The following is a 15,527-nucleotide window of genomic DNA, read 5'->3' on the forward strand; positions in this document are numbered from 1 at the left end:
CATTGACCCGCATATGATGTGCTACGCTTGGATCATGGTACTCAAATCTTGGTAATGTATATATAAATACAAATATAAATTTATTTGTTTGTTTATTGAGACACACATGTACTAGATAATTGTTGGTCGGTTTAAGTAAACCTACCTTGGTTCTTCCTAAATCAACATATCATGTGTTTATTATTTATATTGTTATTAATTTGTTAATTTTAATTTTAAATTGAGAATATATAGACATGGCTTGGTTGAGCTAGCTAGGGTGGTGCATGGCCGAAACGAATGAGTGATTTAAAATGTATAAAAGGGATCGATTTAACCGCCAAAAGCAAGGATGTGGAACAAAAATGAATTCAAGGGATTTTTGATTGATTTTATGGGATATAATTTGAAGGGGATATATATTAGTCAAAGGTTAGTGAATCATATGGTTTATTGCTGATACAAATTAATTAATATTAAATACATCATATCACATTCCAAATATACAATTTTGTCAATAATTATATAGTTTAATGACGTAAACATGAGACCCCAAATATATATAAAAGATTTTGAAATTGATTATCCCTTAAATATGTTTAAAAAAATTAAATATGAAATCAAAAGTTGGAATTTATTTATATATTATACACTATACAATTTTGTTAATGATCTTATAATTTAGTAACATAAACACGAGACACTATATATAAAAGAGATTTAATTTGTTCTCAGGCAGTGATATAGTGGTTGATTGAACGGTAGTTAAACATTATTCCAGCAGTAGAGTGTAATTTGGAGACGAGCTCCACCAATTGGGTTGGAGTTAGGCTCATTGTGCATGCATAAAATGATACAATTTGGTACTTTGGTATGAGACTTGAAGCGGTCCAATATTATATAGTTTGACTATGTCATGAAACTTGAATTATAAAAAAAAGTAATCGATTATAAGTATGGCGTGGTAAGTTTGGATTTGCGTGTGTGTGTGTATTAATATGAGAGTCATCTCAAATATGATCAATCAATACCCGATTGAGCGTGATAAGTGAGCTCTCTTTGTTGGAAGAATTTTAGGAAAATTCGGATTTGATTTTCACAAGTGAGGATTCTCTTGGGTCAGCTCTCATACCTCCCGAAGCGGGTGAAATTTTATAATTTGTTAGTGTATTACTTTTTTTTTTTTTTTTTTTTNTTTTTTTTTTTTTTTTGTGACTGCAACATAACATATATATCTGTTTTACATAAGGTATACCACAACGTTGTTGACAATATCTTAATACTTTAAATTATTTTCATGATAATGTAGAGCCACGCGATCTCGATTTGATCCTTGACCGATGGAGAGACAACTTGTCGCAGGTGCCTGCTAAGCAGCAGCTGGTCAAATCATATATATCGTTGGCATTACTCATCAGACAACCTAATCACTTTAACTACTTTGTTTAAACTCCATATATAATTCAAGAGTTATTGTACTCTAGCTCAATCTTTAACTAGTTAACTTAACGCTTTAATTTTTTGTATTTATGTAAATAAATTAATGTTAATTCAAAAGTCAAGGAAGGAGGCGTGAATTTGTTTGAATCAATTACTTGTTGAGATTTACATCTTTACGTCCAAATCGAAGTTTTAGTATTAAAACAAGTTTGAATATATGAAGATAACTTATGACCTAATTTAATATAACTATAATTAAGGTTTCTGTTTGCTAGAATCCCAACCTCACTAGTGACAACCTGGTTCCTTGAAGCTACCTGCACGTGTAGTAGCATTTGGCATGCATGTATTTATCGTTATTTTTTTTATGAAGAAAATCCACATTTTATTAATTATGTGATGGTGTGTACTAGATAAATCTCATTATTGTGTAATAGCCGGCATTAGCATGTAATTCATACAAAATATATAAACCGAGAAGAGATGTGAGTAACAAAATTAAATTCGTGACCTTATGATCATAAGAGAATCACACTCGCTCACCCCTTTTGAAAAAAAAGAATATAAATATGTAATTACAATTTATATAAATAAATTATTATTTTTTTGTTGTACCACAAGGTTCTCTGACTATAGGAACACCTTTACTCATACCCAGACTAATCTCCGTTCGCGCTGAGCCAGCCCAATTAAGGAGCAAAATGCTGGAGCCAGCCCAATTAAGGAGCAAAATGCTGGTCAGATTGATTTTTTCGTACCAAAGAGGTTCAAACCCCTGACATCTTTTAAGGATGAGAGTGCACTATCACTCAGGCCAACCAAACTGGTTATATCAATAAATTATTTATTATTACTACTTGATCACTTTGATTTTATGATTTTTAAAAAAATGATAACGTCTCTTTCATGAGATCGAATTCTTCTGAAATAAAATAGAACGAAGTCAAATTCCCATGCACATGACAACCCTTCTATATAAACTCTAACCCCCTTTCACATTTTCCCATCACAATCAACAAACATTATTCAACAAATTAAAGGTTTTGGCTTCCGATCAGATCGCATACACTACTCTCCATACAATGGCAAAACTTAGCTTCTCCTCCTTCATCCTCCTCCTCTCCATCTTCTCCGTCGTCGCTGACGTCACCGCCCGGCCGCTTCAGAGATCGCACTACTCTCGCGGCAGAACATACGTCGAATCTCAGTGCCGGCGCACACTGTACCCGAAACTCTGCGTTTCATGCCTCGCCGGCCACGTGAACTCCACATCGCAATCGCCGCAGGAGCTCGCGCAAGTGGCGCTAAAAGTGAGCCTGGTTAGGGCACGCTACGCGAGCGCGTACATGGCCAAAATCAGCCGAGATCTCAAATCCGCCGCCGACTACCAGGCCGTGCACGATTGCATCAACCAAATCGACGACGGCGCGTCGCAGCTCGCCAGGGCGGTGAAGGAGCTCAACCGCCTAAACCTCGACGGCGAAAACGCCTTCGTTTGGCATCAGAGCAACGTCCAGACATGGCTGAGCACAATGGAGACCAACGCCTTCGCTTGTATGGACGGAATTTCGGGTTACAGAATGGGCGGTAGGGTTAGAAGGGTCATTCAAGCTAAGGTTCTTAACGTTGCACAGTCCACCAGTGTCGCCCTCGCCATGTTTAACCACTTCGCTGCTGCACAAAGAGCCTCCTTCTCCAAGAACAAACCCTAATTAATTAATTAGATTTCAATTATTATATATTTACTTGGTGTTCAATTTCATTTGGTTTACTTTACTTTTTTATGTTATGTATGCTTAGCAAACATATGTAACGTTCAAGTATATGGAAATTTGTGAATATCAAGTTTTGAATTTATTTAATTTAATTTAATATATGGAATAATAATCAAAGATTTATTAATAAATACGGAGTAGTTTTTTATTTACCTTTTAGATTTTAGAAATGAGCATTAATGATTTGGGTTGCTTGGTTATTGGAAGTCAACTGTAGCCTTGCCATGCAATCACGAGGGCCACGTGATGATACTTAAAGGTTACAGAATGCTCTGCATATCATCAATATTTTTCCTTTTAAAATTTTTTATAAATCTTTGGGGGAAGATTTATAAAAATGTTTAAAAGGAAAATATTTCTTCCATTTATTTTTTGTTTGTTTAAAAGGAAAATGTTTAAAATATTTTATGTCTGTGTATTCAACAATTTGACTTTATTAATTAATTTTTTGGTGCAACCAAAGGATCAAAGTCCCAACGATCAATTAATGCGCCTAGTGGCAACCCCTCTTGCATCGCGCTCCAGAAGGCCAATGATACCATCAGGAGGATTTTCCAAAATATGAGAGCCCTAGTCGTTGTTTTGTCACAAGTTGGCGAGAAAGACAGCACACTTATTGCCTTCTTGGTGGGTATGGATGAATTCCCATTCCTCAATTTGTTCCAGAATATGTTTGCAATCAAGAATCAGTGTTTTAGCTTTGGGTTTGGCGCGCCTTCGCACTTAACCGCATTAATCATAGTTTCAGAATCTGTCTCAATAATAACTCTGTATAGGTCTTGACTTTTAACCAGACAAAGCCCATCCCTCAAATTTCCAGAGCTCAACCATGAAACTGTCGGTGTACCTAATCTTCATGATGAACCCCACGACCCACGAGCCATTGTGATCACGTAACAATCCACCTGCACTAGCCATGCTAGAGTTGGCTTTACGCGTCCTATCCGTATTGAGTTTGAAATCGCCGAGCATATGCGGTATCCAATTTGACTTTATTAGCGTACTTATTTACAAGTATTTAAAAGAATAGTAAGTTACTAAAAATACATTATGCAATTTATCTCATATATCAATCTACGAAACATAAATAATAGCGAGTCCTTAAATATGATGTTCAAACTTATAACAAAAAAAATATATAACCCAATTCCAAATGGATCGAGAAAACAAACCAATGGTTAATTGGGCTTTGTGGTAAAATGGTCACAATTTTACCTTAGTCATTGCTCATTTGCTCACCCCTTAGGCCCTTACTCCTTAGTCACTCACGTCAACGGCCGTCGGCATCACTATCTCTTCCGGCATTACTCCGGCGAACAACAACTTGGCGACTGGTATTTTGTTTCACCTGTTCGTTCAATTTCCTGCAACTTATTTCAAAAGTTGGCTTCTGGGTATTCAATAGCTCTGCGCCCACCCTCCATTGCAGCCTCCTGGTTCACTAAAGCCGCATTTCAAAGGTAATCTTTACAAATCTTGTTTCCCCAGGTTTAAATTTTTGTTGTACACTTGTACGATGATGTTCTGAGTGTTTGAATGGTAATTTATAGGCACTTGTTGTTAGTTTCAAAATTTCAATTCAGTTGCATAGTGGATGATGTCTAAATTTTAATTTATAGGCATTTGTTGACTTGAATGTTATGACTTGAATCATAATAACAGTTGAAATGTTATGACTTGAATCCTTAGTTCTTTACAGTGATTTCCATATTTTACAACCCAATGAGGGATTTTCAATTTTAATGTAATCACTTTACCTCTTGATTTTAATGCAATCAATGTAATGATTTGAAAATGCAGCTTTATGGCCCTCACAAGATTCCTACTGATAGACCTTGCTCCCGTGCTCAGCCCATGGGCTCTGAAGGTTTCAGATCGTGCAAAATGGCATCTCTAATCCCAGAACTATCAATAATTCAAGTGATTGCAATATGTTGTAAGTCCAGATCATTATTGCTAGCCTAGTTTCATTACTTTGATCATCGTAATTGCTAACAAGAGAGCCAAGTTTGTGACTTTATACAATAATCCAGTTAATAACAAATGCATGTGATGTGCTGGCATGACAATAACAAGGGTTGTTTATTGATATGATCTCTTTGCTTGAGCTTTTATATGAAATTACTCCGTATTTGTTGTTTATGAAAAATTACCATTTTTATTGTTTTGTTTTGTTTGTTTGTTTGTTTGTTTTTTTTTTTTAAGATGGTAAATGCTTTTATGATCTATGAGAAAATGCCATTGAGAGTCACAGTTGATAATGAAGTTAAAAGTTTTATTTTCAGGGAATTTGAGAGAGTAGGAGTGCGTCAGCTTTTAAACTTTGGCTTGAATTTGAAGTTTACTGTGAAGAACTCAATCAGACAAGTTCACATGGAAAGTAGTAGAAGCAGCAGAATTTCAAGGGGTGCTTTGATCGTCTTTGAAGGGCTAGATCGTTGTGGGAAGACATCACAGTCTAGTAGATTAGTTAAGTACTTGGATAACCTTGGCCACTCCATTCAATCATGGAGATTTCCTGATAGAAATACCGGAATTGGGCAAATGATATCTTCTTATCTTGCCAACAAATCTCATTTGGATGATCATGCTATCCATCTCCTTTTCAGTGCCAACCGCTGGGAGAAGAGGTATTCTCTGTCATGTGACAAAAGTAATTGCCTTTTATTTGCCAATTAATGGTTGCTCTTACAATGAATGATTTCCGGATTTAGAGTTTAGTCATGGAATATCTTTTTGGTTGTACACAATTTGAAATTTTCACTTAAATGATGTTGATATTTACTATTGTATGTTAAAGTTTGGATTTGCCCAGCATGGTTGATCCATGCTCTGAATGATCCGCTATTGACTGAAAATATAATTGCAGGTCATTAATGGAAGAAACTCTGAAGAGTGGGACCACTATTATTGTAGACCGTTATTCTTATTCTGGGGTAGCATTTTCCTCTGCCAAGGGACTTGATATTCAATGGTGCAAGGTAAATACATTCTTCAGTGTCAATATTGAAATTCAAGGTTTCTTAAGGTTGTGATGTCATGAAGTCTTTTGATGCAGGCTCCTGATATAGGATTGCTTGCTCCAGATCTGGTATTGTACCTTGATATTTCACCTGAGGTAATCAATTTTTCAGTTTAAATGCATGTGACATTGGAGGAATAGTAAAACATTTCATTGTAGTGTCAAATTGGAACCAGCATGGTTTTATTGCCTGTTTGGTTTAGTTATTGCATTTAAATCATATCTATGCGTATGCTTGGTCATTTTGGGAGTGATGGATGATATTTTCAGTATAGTTTTGCATTTCTTATGCACTATCTAGTCCCTTTGGAAAGTATTTGGGGCAAGGAAATTGCCAGTTAACAGCCCACCTGGATGTGATGGCTTCACTATTTGTCAATCTTTTGCGGTTCTCTAATTTCTAGAGAGAATTCAGCTAATATGTCAGATTTGTTTTCTTTCTGATATGGATGGTGCAATGGTGTGCCTTTTGTATTTCCTGTGGTTTATAGACAATTCATTCTTGAAATATGCCAGAGAGCTGCTGAAAGAGGAGGTTACGGTGGTGAGAGGTATGAGCAGTTGGAGTTTCAGAAAAAGGTTGCCCTCTCTTACCAGGCCCTTGAGGATTCATCATGGAAGGTAAGCGACATTACTTTTAGGGGCAGTAAAGATACAAAATGTGTATGTGTATTATGTTAAGTGCTTATGTGTCATCAACTATATAATTCTGTGCATTATGAACATGAATTCTGTACTTTATGAAGTCAAATTCTGTATATTGGACCAGGGTCCACAGTGCACAGTGCATTGTGGACCCTGATCCACAATATAACGATTGCTTCTGATGCATCTATAGCTTTAATATTCAATATCGAGATCATAGGCTAATGCATTTAGTTTTCAGCTCAGCAATGCTTGTGATTATAAATGAGTCCAGATGGACTATTGATTTGACTATATTATCTTACAATGGTAGAAATAAGACTTCATTTACCAACTCCAAAGAACCAAACTTGAACACAAAATTTCCATGATGAATCTCTTTTCCTTTTTGCTGATTTAGATAATAGATGCAACCCTTCCTATGGAAGACATTGAAAAAAAGCTGAGAGAAATTGTGGTGGAATGCATGATAAAGTGCCAAGATGGAAAACCCTTGTCGCTGCTGTGGTCGAGCTAAGTGTATGCCCTTTGTTGAGGACTCAAACTTCCATTATGTGGGTAATTTAGCCCTACATTTTTTCTTATACCTTCCTGGCAATGTAATCTAGTATCGATACAAGTGCTCTTAGATAGGTAGTCTTAAGTTTTGTTAGAACAGTGGGCATAAGTACTTATTTACTTCAATTGTTCTTTGCCTTCCTTACTATACTTTCTTTAACTTAAAGAAATTTGATATTCCTTGTGGGATTAAAAAGAACAAAGAACCTTTATTCATTACAGCATACAACAGCCCTTATTCACCAGAACCAGATAATTCCTATCTCATAAGTCATAGGAGTGATAGGACCATCCTTATTCACTACTACTTGCTGGTGAGAACGCCTTTCAGTGGGTTGCAGTATACTAATCACTTGGACATCTTAGCAGCCAGCTCTCTGGCTAGTTTTGCGGCCACCATTGCAGTCATCCCATGAAAAGTATCACGCTGCGAGTTGTACTCAACCACATCGGCTGCCACGATGTTACCTTGAAGGTTTTGGATTATGTTGAGTACGTCCCGGAAAGAGAGACCTCCCGGCTCTAAGTGTGACACACCGCAAGCAAATGCAGGGTCCAGAACGTCCACATCCACCGAAATATACACACCCTTCACCCCCTCCCCGAGTTTCTGCACACACCAGAAAACGTAACATCAGCTATAACTAGTGGTAAGCGTTTACAGAAAACGTAACATTAGTTATAACTAGTGGTTAGCCTTTTATCTTAACATAAATAAGATGACGTGACATCTTGATAAAAATAAGAAGACGTAACATTAGCTATAACCAATGTTGTATAATGTGCTAGGCGCTAGTCGGGTGCCTGAGGCGCCTAGCGTTTAGAGCGCTTAGGCGGTCGAGTAATCAGATCGAGTAAACGAGTAAGCAAAAAAAATCACTTGCTTGAGTGCAAACTCGACCTAGTTGGGCACCAACTCAACCAAGTTAGGCGCTCAATTCGGCTGAGTTAGGCGCCCAACTCGGTGCCTAAGGCGCCTAGTCGGACGGTTAGTCGCTTGGCCGACGCAAAGCTGCCTAGAATTGAAATCGCCTCTGCATAGGGGCGCCTAGTCAATGCCTTGGCGACTGCCTAGATCAATTTTTACAATATTGGCTATAATCAGTGGTTAGCCTGCCTTTTATCTTGACAGAAATAAGAAGACAAAACAGATTTTTCAGGAATTCATGATCTTTTGACACAACATAAAGCATAACATCAGCTATACTTAGTGGTTAACGTTTTATCTTGATAAAAATGAGAAGACAAACCAGATTTTCTAGAAATTCACGGTCTTTGGAAAATGTTCGCATTTCAAATTGCTCCACACCAAACTTTTTTCCTTGTTCGCGACCTTCATAGTTGATTGATCTAAGTCCAACCTGCGCAACAAGGATATATATGAATTTAGGATAGACGTAATATGATGTGGTGTGCATATATCGGAGTGTTTTTTTAGCTGAGATTACTTGCAAGAGTCGCCTGGCATAGCCCCCTTCCATGATTCGAGCAAAGCTAGATGCATGTGAGTACTTGTTTCCTTCAAACATATCATAGAGGTCAGGGTGAGCATCAAGGTGAAGGATATCCACTTGTCCTCCAAGCTTCTCCGACACAGCTTTCACCACAGGATATGATATGGAGTGATCCCCTCCCAACACCAAGGGCCGCATTACACCCTACACAGAGACATCAGATCTGATATCAAATTGAAATTAAGCTAACAATTTTACAGAGTACTATTTTTTTTCTCAATTCAGACACGTATAAAAAGAGATATATTTTCACCTCGTTCATCACTGTCTTCACAGATTCACCGATGATTTTAAATAGTCCATCATCATCTACGCCACAATCACGTAAGTCTTGTATTGGGATATCACCAACATCAGTCAAGACGCGTGGGTCTTTTATGTCTTTGCCTGCATCATTTCAGCAAACTCATTATAAGACAAGTTAAAGGAGTTTAAATATTTCGAGCAAAAACAGTCACGGTGTAACGTCTAAATATCTAGCATTAGTTATAATCGATGTTAACGTTATCTTGTTAATGTTTTCAACTTCACACTAATTGTAGAACTAATTGCATTGTATTCACCTTCTTCAGTTGTAGAGTTTGTGCTGCCACACCACATGGCCTCTCGAATGTAAGGAGGGGCAAATGCTGGGCCCTGGAGAAATGAGGAGTTATGCCCTAGAGGAATTCCAAGAAGACATGATGATGCCACGACACCCCCTAGAGAACGAAGAAGCTCTCCCTGAAATTAAATGCCAACTAAAATATTTTAGACAAAAGCAAACCTCCCATTATTTACTATCTACTTATGATAACTGTTGTAAAAACCAGCCTAGGCATATATGTGTGTGTGTTTTTAATAAACTTTTTTAGTAGGGAGTATTTATTAGTGTGCTATTTTTAATATTTTCTGTATTTTTGTTTCTCAGTAGAGTATTTAACTAATTTTTTTTTTCGAACCCACTCCCATGGGACACCGGGTGCCACTAGACCACAATAGTATTTAACTATTTATTAGTGTGTTATTTGTAATATTTTCTAGTCGTCTCAGTAGAGTATTTATTAGTGTGTTATTTTAAATATTTTCTGTATTTTTTTCAAAAAGAGTCAACAGTTGCGCCTTCACTGAGGCTCAAACCCACTCACATCCATGTGGGAGTGTAAACTGGTGCCACTAGATCACAATGTCTTTGATTTATGTATTTTTTTTTTTAAATCTACAAAGATACCCATATTTTTGTCAATATGTGCACGTTTATCATATAAAACAATGTCTTAGTGGTGGTCACCAAATTTCATGGACCACATGCAAAAAACAATAATGCCAAGAATTGGTTTTGCATGTTAATACGTAGTAATTGCTAATAATATGGATTATGTTTCAAATTAAACAAGGTACTAAGGGCAAAACTTAAGCTAGCTGCAAGGTTAGCAAATCATCAAGATTAGATGTATGTAACACATGCCTTTAGTTTAGACCTCTCCCGGATAAGTGAAAGAGATGCATCGATAATACGTTTTTGCGCATTATCTCTCACGTGTTTGGGTATGTTTTCACAATTCAATTTGTGCAGGTAATGCATGCCCATCCTCCTGACGCTATTCATGTTTGCAACTCCGATCCTACAACAAGGTCATGCCAACACATTTAGATCCAATATAATTATGAAAGTGAAACAACACATTTAGATCTAATAAATTGAATTATGTGTTGTGTCTTAACTAAAAAGCTAAACTGATAATTGAAATGTACATTTATACTTATATGTTATATATATTATACACTCAACCAAACATTTCCAAATTGAACTTTCTTTTGATATAAAAAATGATATTAAAACTAATAATTAAATACTGCCGCGAGACATACCAGTGAACAAGAAGGACTAAGAAGAATTGAAGCAGGAGACTCACAAGCTAAGCTTGTCTTGCAACTGGAGGAGGAGAAAATGGGTATATAAATAGATATGATCGTGTTCCAACTTGCCTCTGATTTTTTGACACGTAATCTGCCCATTATTTTCACATGGGATAATCTATCCGTTTCGCATGGATACACATTTTTCATTTGTATCATTGTTTCCTGCGTACTAGTTTTACACGCGCATTATACGATTAATTAGTGTCTAATATTTGTATTTAAATGAGTAATTCAAAGTATATTAATGTAAAATTATATAGAAAAAATTTATTATAATTAGCATTAAAATTATTGTTTACTTTGAACTTTTCTAAAAATAATTATATAAATACTTATTGTAGTTGACATGATATTAGGTAGTAGATACATACTACTTTTGGTTCGAATTATTCTAATTTTTATTAATTCATTTTTGAATAAGTTTGTCATTGTCTTCGTCTTGATTGATTGTCCGCTTCTTTTTTTCTTGATAGTGTCTCATATACAATTGAGTTATTGCGGGTGCTAGTTCGAAAAAAAAAACATATTTGATCTAATTAGTTTTATTACATTAAAGAAATAGATACACCTCGACACCTCGTTATTTTTTTTAGCCATTGACATACCAGTGAACATGAACGACTGAGAAGAAGCAGGAGACTCACAAGCTTGTCTTTCAACTGGACAAGGAGAAAATGGGTATATAAATACACTTGGTTGTCTTTTATTCTTTATTGTATTCAGCATTTAATTTCTTCTATTAATATATTTTTGGATTTTTTTTCAAAAAAAAAAAAAGAAGAAAAAAAAAGAGATAGGATTGGGTTCCAACTTGCCTCTGATTTTTTTCAGACATAATCTGCCCATTATTTTCACATGGGATAATGTATCCTTTTCACAAGGATACACATTTTTCATTTGTGTCCTTGTTTTTTTATATTTTTATGTGTATATTCAGTTAGTGTTCTTTACCGACACAGTTAATGTTATTCGATTTATATTTATATGATTTTATTTAATTTATTTTCATTTCCATACACACAAAAAATTAAAAAGAACCTCTCCCTCGTCTGGTTTCCTCCAACTCTCCAAGCTAAGTGGTATTGGGAAAGTGATATATTGGCTTATTTGTAAACTTTTTTTAAAAATGACTTTTATTAGTGGTTACTAAGGTTTATCTTTATCCATGCAATACTCTCACTTTCAAAGTGGATTCCACTTTCACATTGCCAAATTTATAATTTTTTTCATTATCTTTTCTACCTCCCTATAGCTGTAATATACTCTTACTTTTATTTTATATTATTAATCTAATAATAAAATAAAAATTTTATGAAATAATAACTTTTATTTTTAGTGTATTGTTTCATTTTTAGTTTAATATCTAAAAATAACTTACAATATATTAAAAATAAACATTTAGTATATAAAAAAATAATATTTACTAGTAGCCCACAATATAATTTACCTTCACATGATCCGTTAAAGAAACGACATCTCTAACTAGCAATCGTTATATAGTTGTGGACTATGGTTCAAACAAGCGTGGTTTCTTTTAATTAAAAGAAATGGCAGGCATATTGTTTTGTGGCGTGCCCTTTTTTTTTTTATATTGTAAAGAAACTACAGTGTGTATAAAATGAAAGTGAATAACAAGTTTACATATTATGTGTATATATCAAATGAAATTGTAGTTGAATTAGAATGATACTTTAGTGGTGTTGTAATGAAACTACAATATGTATAAAACGAAATTAAATAGCAAGTCTTACGTATTAAGTGTATATTGTCAAATGAAACTGTAGTTGAATAATAATGATATTTTAGTGGTGCTATAATGAAACTACATTGTGTATAAAATGAAACTGAATAGCATGTTTATATAGTTGAATTAGAATGATATTTTAGTAATGTTGTCATGCAATTGAGTAATGAAAGAGGTTGCAACATGGACCATAATGAAATTTGCTGTCTACCATTGTTAAAGAAAAAAAAACTTTAACCGACGTCATTTTTTTATCTAGTCCATGCTGCTACATAGACTACGATCCACAGTAAAATACTAAAATTTGCCTCTAACTACAATATGAGCCACATGATTCACAATTAAATTTGTTGCATTCTGTGGTTTGGGCTACCAATATTTGCACCTATTGTTGTTGTTGGATCTATGTAGCCCATTAGGCCCATTACTCACTAGAAAACTAGCAAAGTGTGCTGCTGTGTTAGGCAAAATCGATGAAATTATTATAAAGAACGAAGAACATTTTATAAGGTACAATTGATTGAGCAATAAAACTATAGGGACCAAATTGATATTTATTTATATATTTTCATTTTGGTTGAGCACCGAGTTATCAACACTGAGCTTGAAGCGAAAAAAGAATTTCAGACTTCAGAGCAGTTGAAGTCCAGTACAAATCTCAAGCGGGAAATTTGAATAAATCAATTGCCAGTAATCGACGCAGTCGCTTCCATGGCGGCTAAAGAAGAAGTTGCTCGGAGCATGAAAATGGAGGCCGAGAAGGAATCGACAATGGCGACGAACAGTTCAGCATTACCAGAAGAGGTAGACGAAGACGACGAGCACGATTCCAAAGAGAGAGTTCTTCAGAGATACTTCCTCCAGGAATGGAAGCTCGTGAAGTCCCTCCTCGACGACATCGTTTTGCACGGCCGGGTTTCCGATCTCTCCTCCGTCCACAAGATCCGATCCATTGTACGCATTCACTTCACATTCACCTCTCTGTTTATGTAGTGCAGTAATTTGCGAAATTTAATGATATTTGTAAATTTAGATTCAATTTTTGTACAAATTCTGCGTATTGTGCAGTTCACTTTATGTATACTAGAAATATAAGTTTATGCTACCTAATAGTGAAGCTATTCGAGACATTAATTTTAATTACTTTATAGGATATGCTCTTTTGTTAGTTGAGGAAAGTTAATATCTCGCGGTTTTATCTCTATTTTCCTGATTTGAGCTGAAAATGTAGCCTAACATACTGAATATGATATTGCAGATGGACAAGTATCAGGAACAGGGTCAATTAGTAGAGCCATATTTGGAGAGCATAGTTTCTCCTCTGATGTCCATTATCCGTTCCAAAACTGCTGAGCTAGGGGCAACCTCAGATGAAATTCTGGAAGTTATTAAACCTTTATGTATAATAATTTATTGTTTGGTAACAGTTTGTGGATATAAGGCTGTTATCAAATTCTTTCCGCATCAGGTTTCTGATCTAGAGCTTGCAGTCTCTTTGTTGGAGAAGTGCCACAATGCACATTCAGAAACATCATTGAGGCAAGAAAGTACAGGAGAGATGGAGGCGAAGTGTGTGATACTATTATGGCTTTCCATACTAGTATTGATTCCTTTTGATATATCCTCTGTGGATACTAGTGTTACTGATAGTCAATGTATGAGTAGAGATGAACCTCCTCCATTGGCACTAAGGATTATAGAATGCTCTAAGGACTACCTTTCAAATGCTGGTCCTATGCGTACTATAGCTGGATTGTTGCTTTCAAAACTTCTAACACGCCCAGATATGTTGAAGGCTTTTAACAGGTTCTCTTTGTAATACTTTTCTGCTACTTGATATCATTTCATTATGAATTGCTAGAGTTGGTCGAAGTCAAATGTGATGAAATACTGGTTAGAGACTTAGATGCAATAGAAATTGTAGGTATGTTGTACCTAGTTACTCAGACTCAATATGACCTTTCCCAGACCCCAGTTGAGCCTTGAATTGAGCTTATTGGGATCGGGTTGCTTGCATTGGCTAGCGAAACTAGAGGGGAGGGGGCACTTCATGTCTTATACTCTTATGGAGTTATGAGATGTCATTTGAAAATAAGTTTAAGTGGTCTTACTATCGAATTCATGAGTTCCTTTGTCTGCATGTGAGCATGCTGGTTCCTTGGTCTTAATTTTGCTCCTCATCCATGTAGATAATGGATGGATCATAATCATTTCATTTTCTTGTTCCAAGTTTATCTTTCATTGAACCTTATTAATGCTTGACAAGTTTGGGAAAAGTTATTGTACATAGGTATGTGGCCGGATAATGAGGAAACTAATAGTGTATCGTGTGCAATTTCTGTTGAACTCATCAAATTTTTGCTTTGTTTATGTTCATTATTCTAAACTATTATTTGACTTCAATATTTATTTCCAGTTTTCTTTCTCTTCAGCTTTATTGATTGGACGCATGAAGTCATTTCATCTGTTTCAAATAGTGTTACTGATCACTTCCGGTTGTTGGGTACAGTGGAAGCATTGTCTACCACTTTCAAGGTTCATTACTTGATCATTTTTTATTTCCAAGTTTCATCATAAATTTGAAAGCAAATAAATATTTCTATCTAATTTTGATACATGCTAGGGATGCTTTCATGAGGAATATATATTTAGGATTAAACTTTGTTACTGTCTCATCATTTGCATAAAGTGGTAGCCTCTCTTGTATATTCACTGCTTCTGTTTCTTAATAATTTGAAGCATTTTAACTTTCCATTTGACTATTGGTTATTGCTTTCTAATCTATATGATTTATTGCTTAGAAAAATCATCTAGTCATCTACTCATCTTTAGGAAGCAAACTAGATTATTCTGATCTGTACTAAATAGAAATAAAAGTTGGTCCAACTTTTGCTGGAAATCAACCTTTCATGCCCCCCCGCCCCCCCCCCCCCTCCCCCCCCCCCTCC

General features: G+C 35.5%; 4 protein-coding genes across 4 annotated transcripts in view; 3 read left to right on the forward strand and 1 right to left on the reverse strand.

Annotated features, from left to right (window-relative positions):
* The first annotated feature begins 2,477 nt into the window (after positions 1–2,477).
* Positions 2,478–3,325, forward strand: LOC116017482 (21 kDa protein-like). Its single transcript, XM_031258080.1, has one exon. It carries the CDS (start codon positions 2,502–2,504, stop codon positions 3,129–3,131), a length of 630 nt encoding a protein of 209 aa, XP_031113940.1. The 5' UTR covers positions 2,478–2,501; the 3' UTR covers positions 3,132–3,325.
* Positions 3,326–4,387: 1,062 nt separating this feature from the next.
* LOC116017481 (thymidylate kinase-like) lies at positions 4,388–7,615 on the forward strand. Its single transcript, XM_031258079.1, has 7 exons — positions 4,388–4,654; positions 4,995–5,130; positions 5,480–5,824; positions 6,064–6,175; positions 6,253–6,312; positions 6,733–6,837; positions 7,262–7,615. The coding sequence occupies exons 2-7, from the start codon at positions 5,126–5,128 to the stop codon at positions 7,376–7,378; spliced, it is 744 nt and encodes a 247-aa protein (XP_031113939.1). The 5' UTR covers positions 4,388–4,654; positions 4,995–5,125; the 3' UTR covers positions 7,379–7,615.
* On the reverse strand, positions 7,609–10,894 carry LOC116017479 (arginase 1, mitochondrial-like). Its single transcript, XM_031258075.1, has 7 exons — positions 10,785–10,894; positions 10,381–10,537; positions 9,497–9,656; positions 9,187–9,320; positions 8,868–9,077; positions 8,670–8,780; positions 7,609–8,029 (listed from the first exon to the last, which is right to left on the reverse strand). The coding sequence occupies exons 2-7, from the start codon at positions 10,519–10,521 to the stop codon at positions 7,769–7,771; spliced, it is 1,017 nt and encodes a 338-aa protein (XP_031113935.1). The 5' UTR covers positions 10,522–10,537; positions 10,785–10,894; the 3' UTR covers positions 7,609–7,768.
* A 2,281-nt stretch (positions 10,895–13,175) lies between these two features.
* Positions 13,176–15,527, forward strand: part of LOC116017473 (tubulin-folding cofactor D) — a 10,565-nt gene continuing 8,213 nt past the window's right edge. Inside the window, exons 1-3 of the mRNA XM_031258068.1 lie at positions 13,176–13,533; positions 13,838–14,385; positions 15,012–15,114. Of these exons, the coding sequence (XP_031113928.1) occupies positions 13,291–13,533; positions 13,838–14,385; positions 15,012–15,114 (894 nt within the window). The 5' untranslated portion in view covers positions 13,176–13,290. The remainder of the gene's footprint in view (positions 13,534–13,837; positions 14,386–15,011; positions 15,115–15,527) is intronic.

The sequence above is a fragment of the Ipomoea triloba genome, chromosome 4 (genome assembly GCF_003576645.1).
Source record: "Ipomoea triloba cultivar NCNSP0323 chromosome 4, ASM357664v1".
Lineage (NCBI taxonomy): Eukaryota > Viridiplantae > Streptophyta > Magnoliopsida > Solanales > Convolvulaceae > Ipomoea > Ipomoea triloba.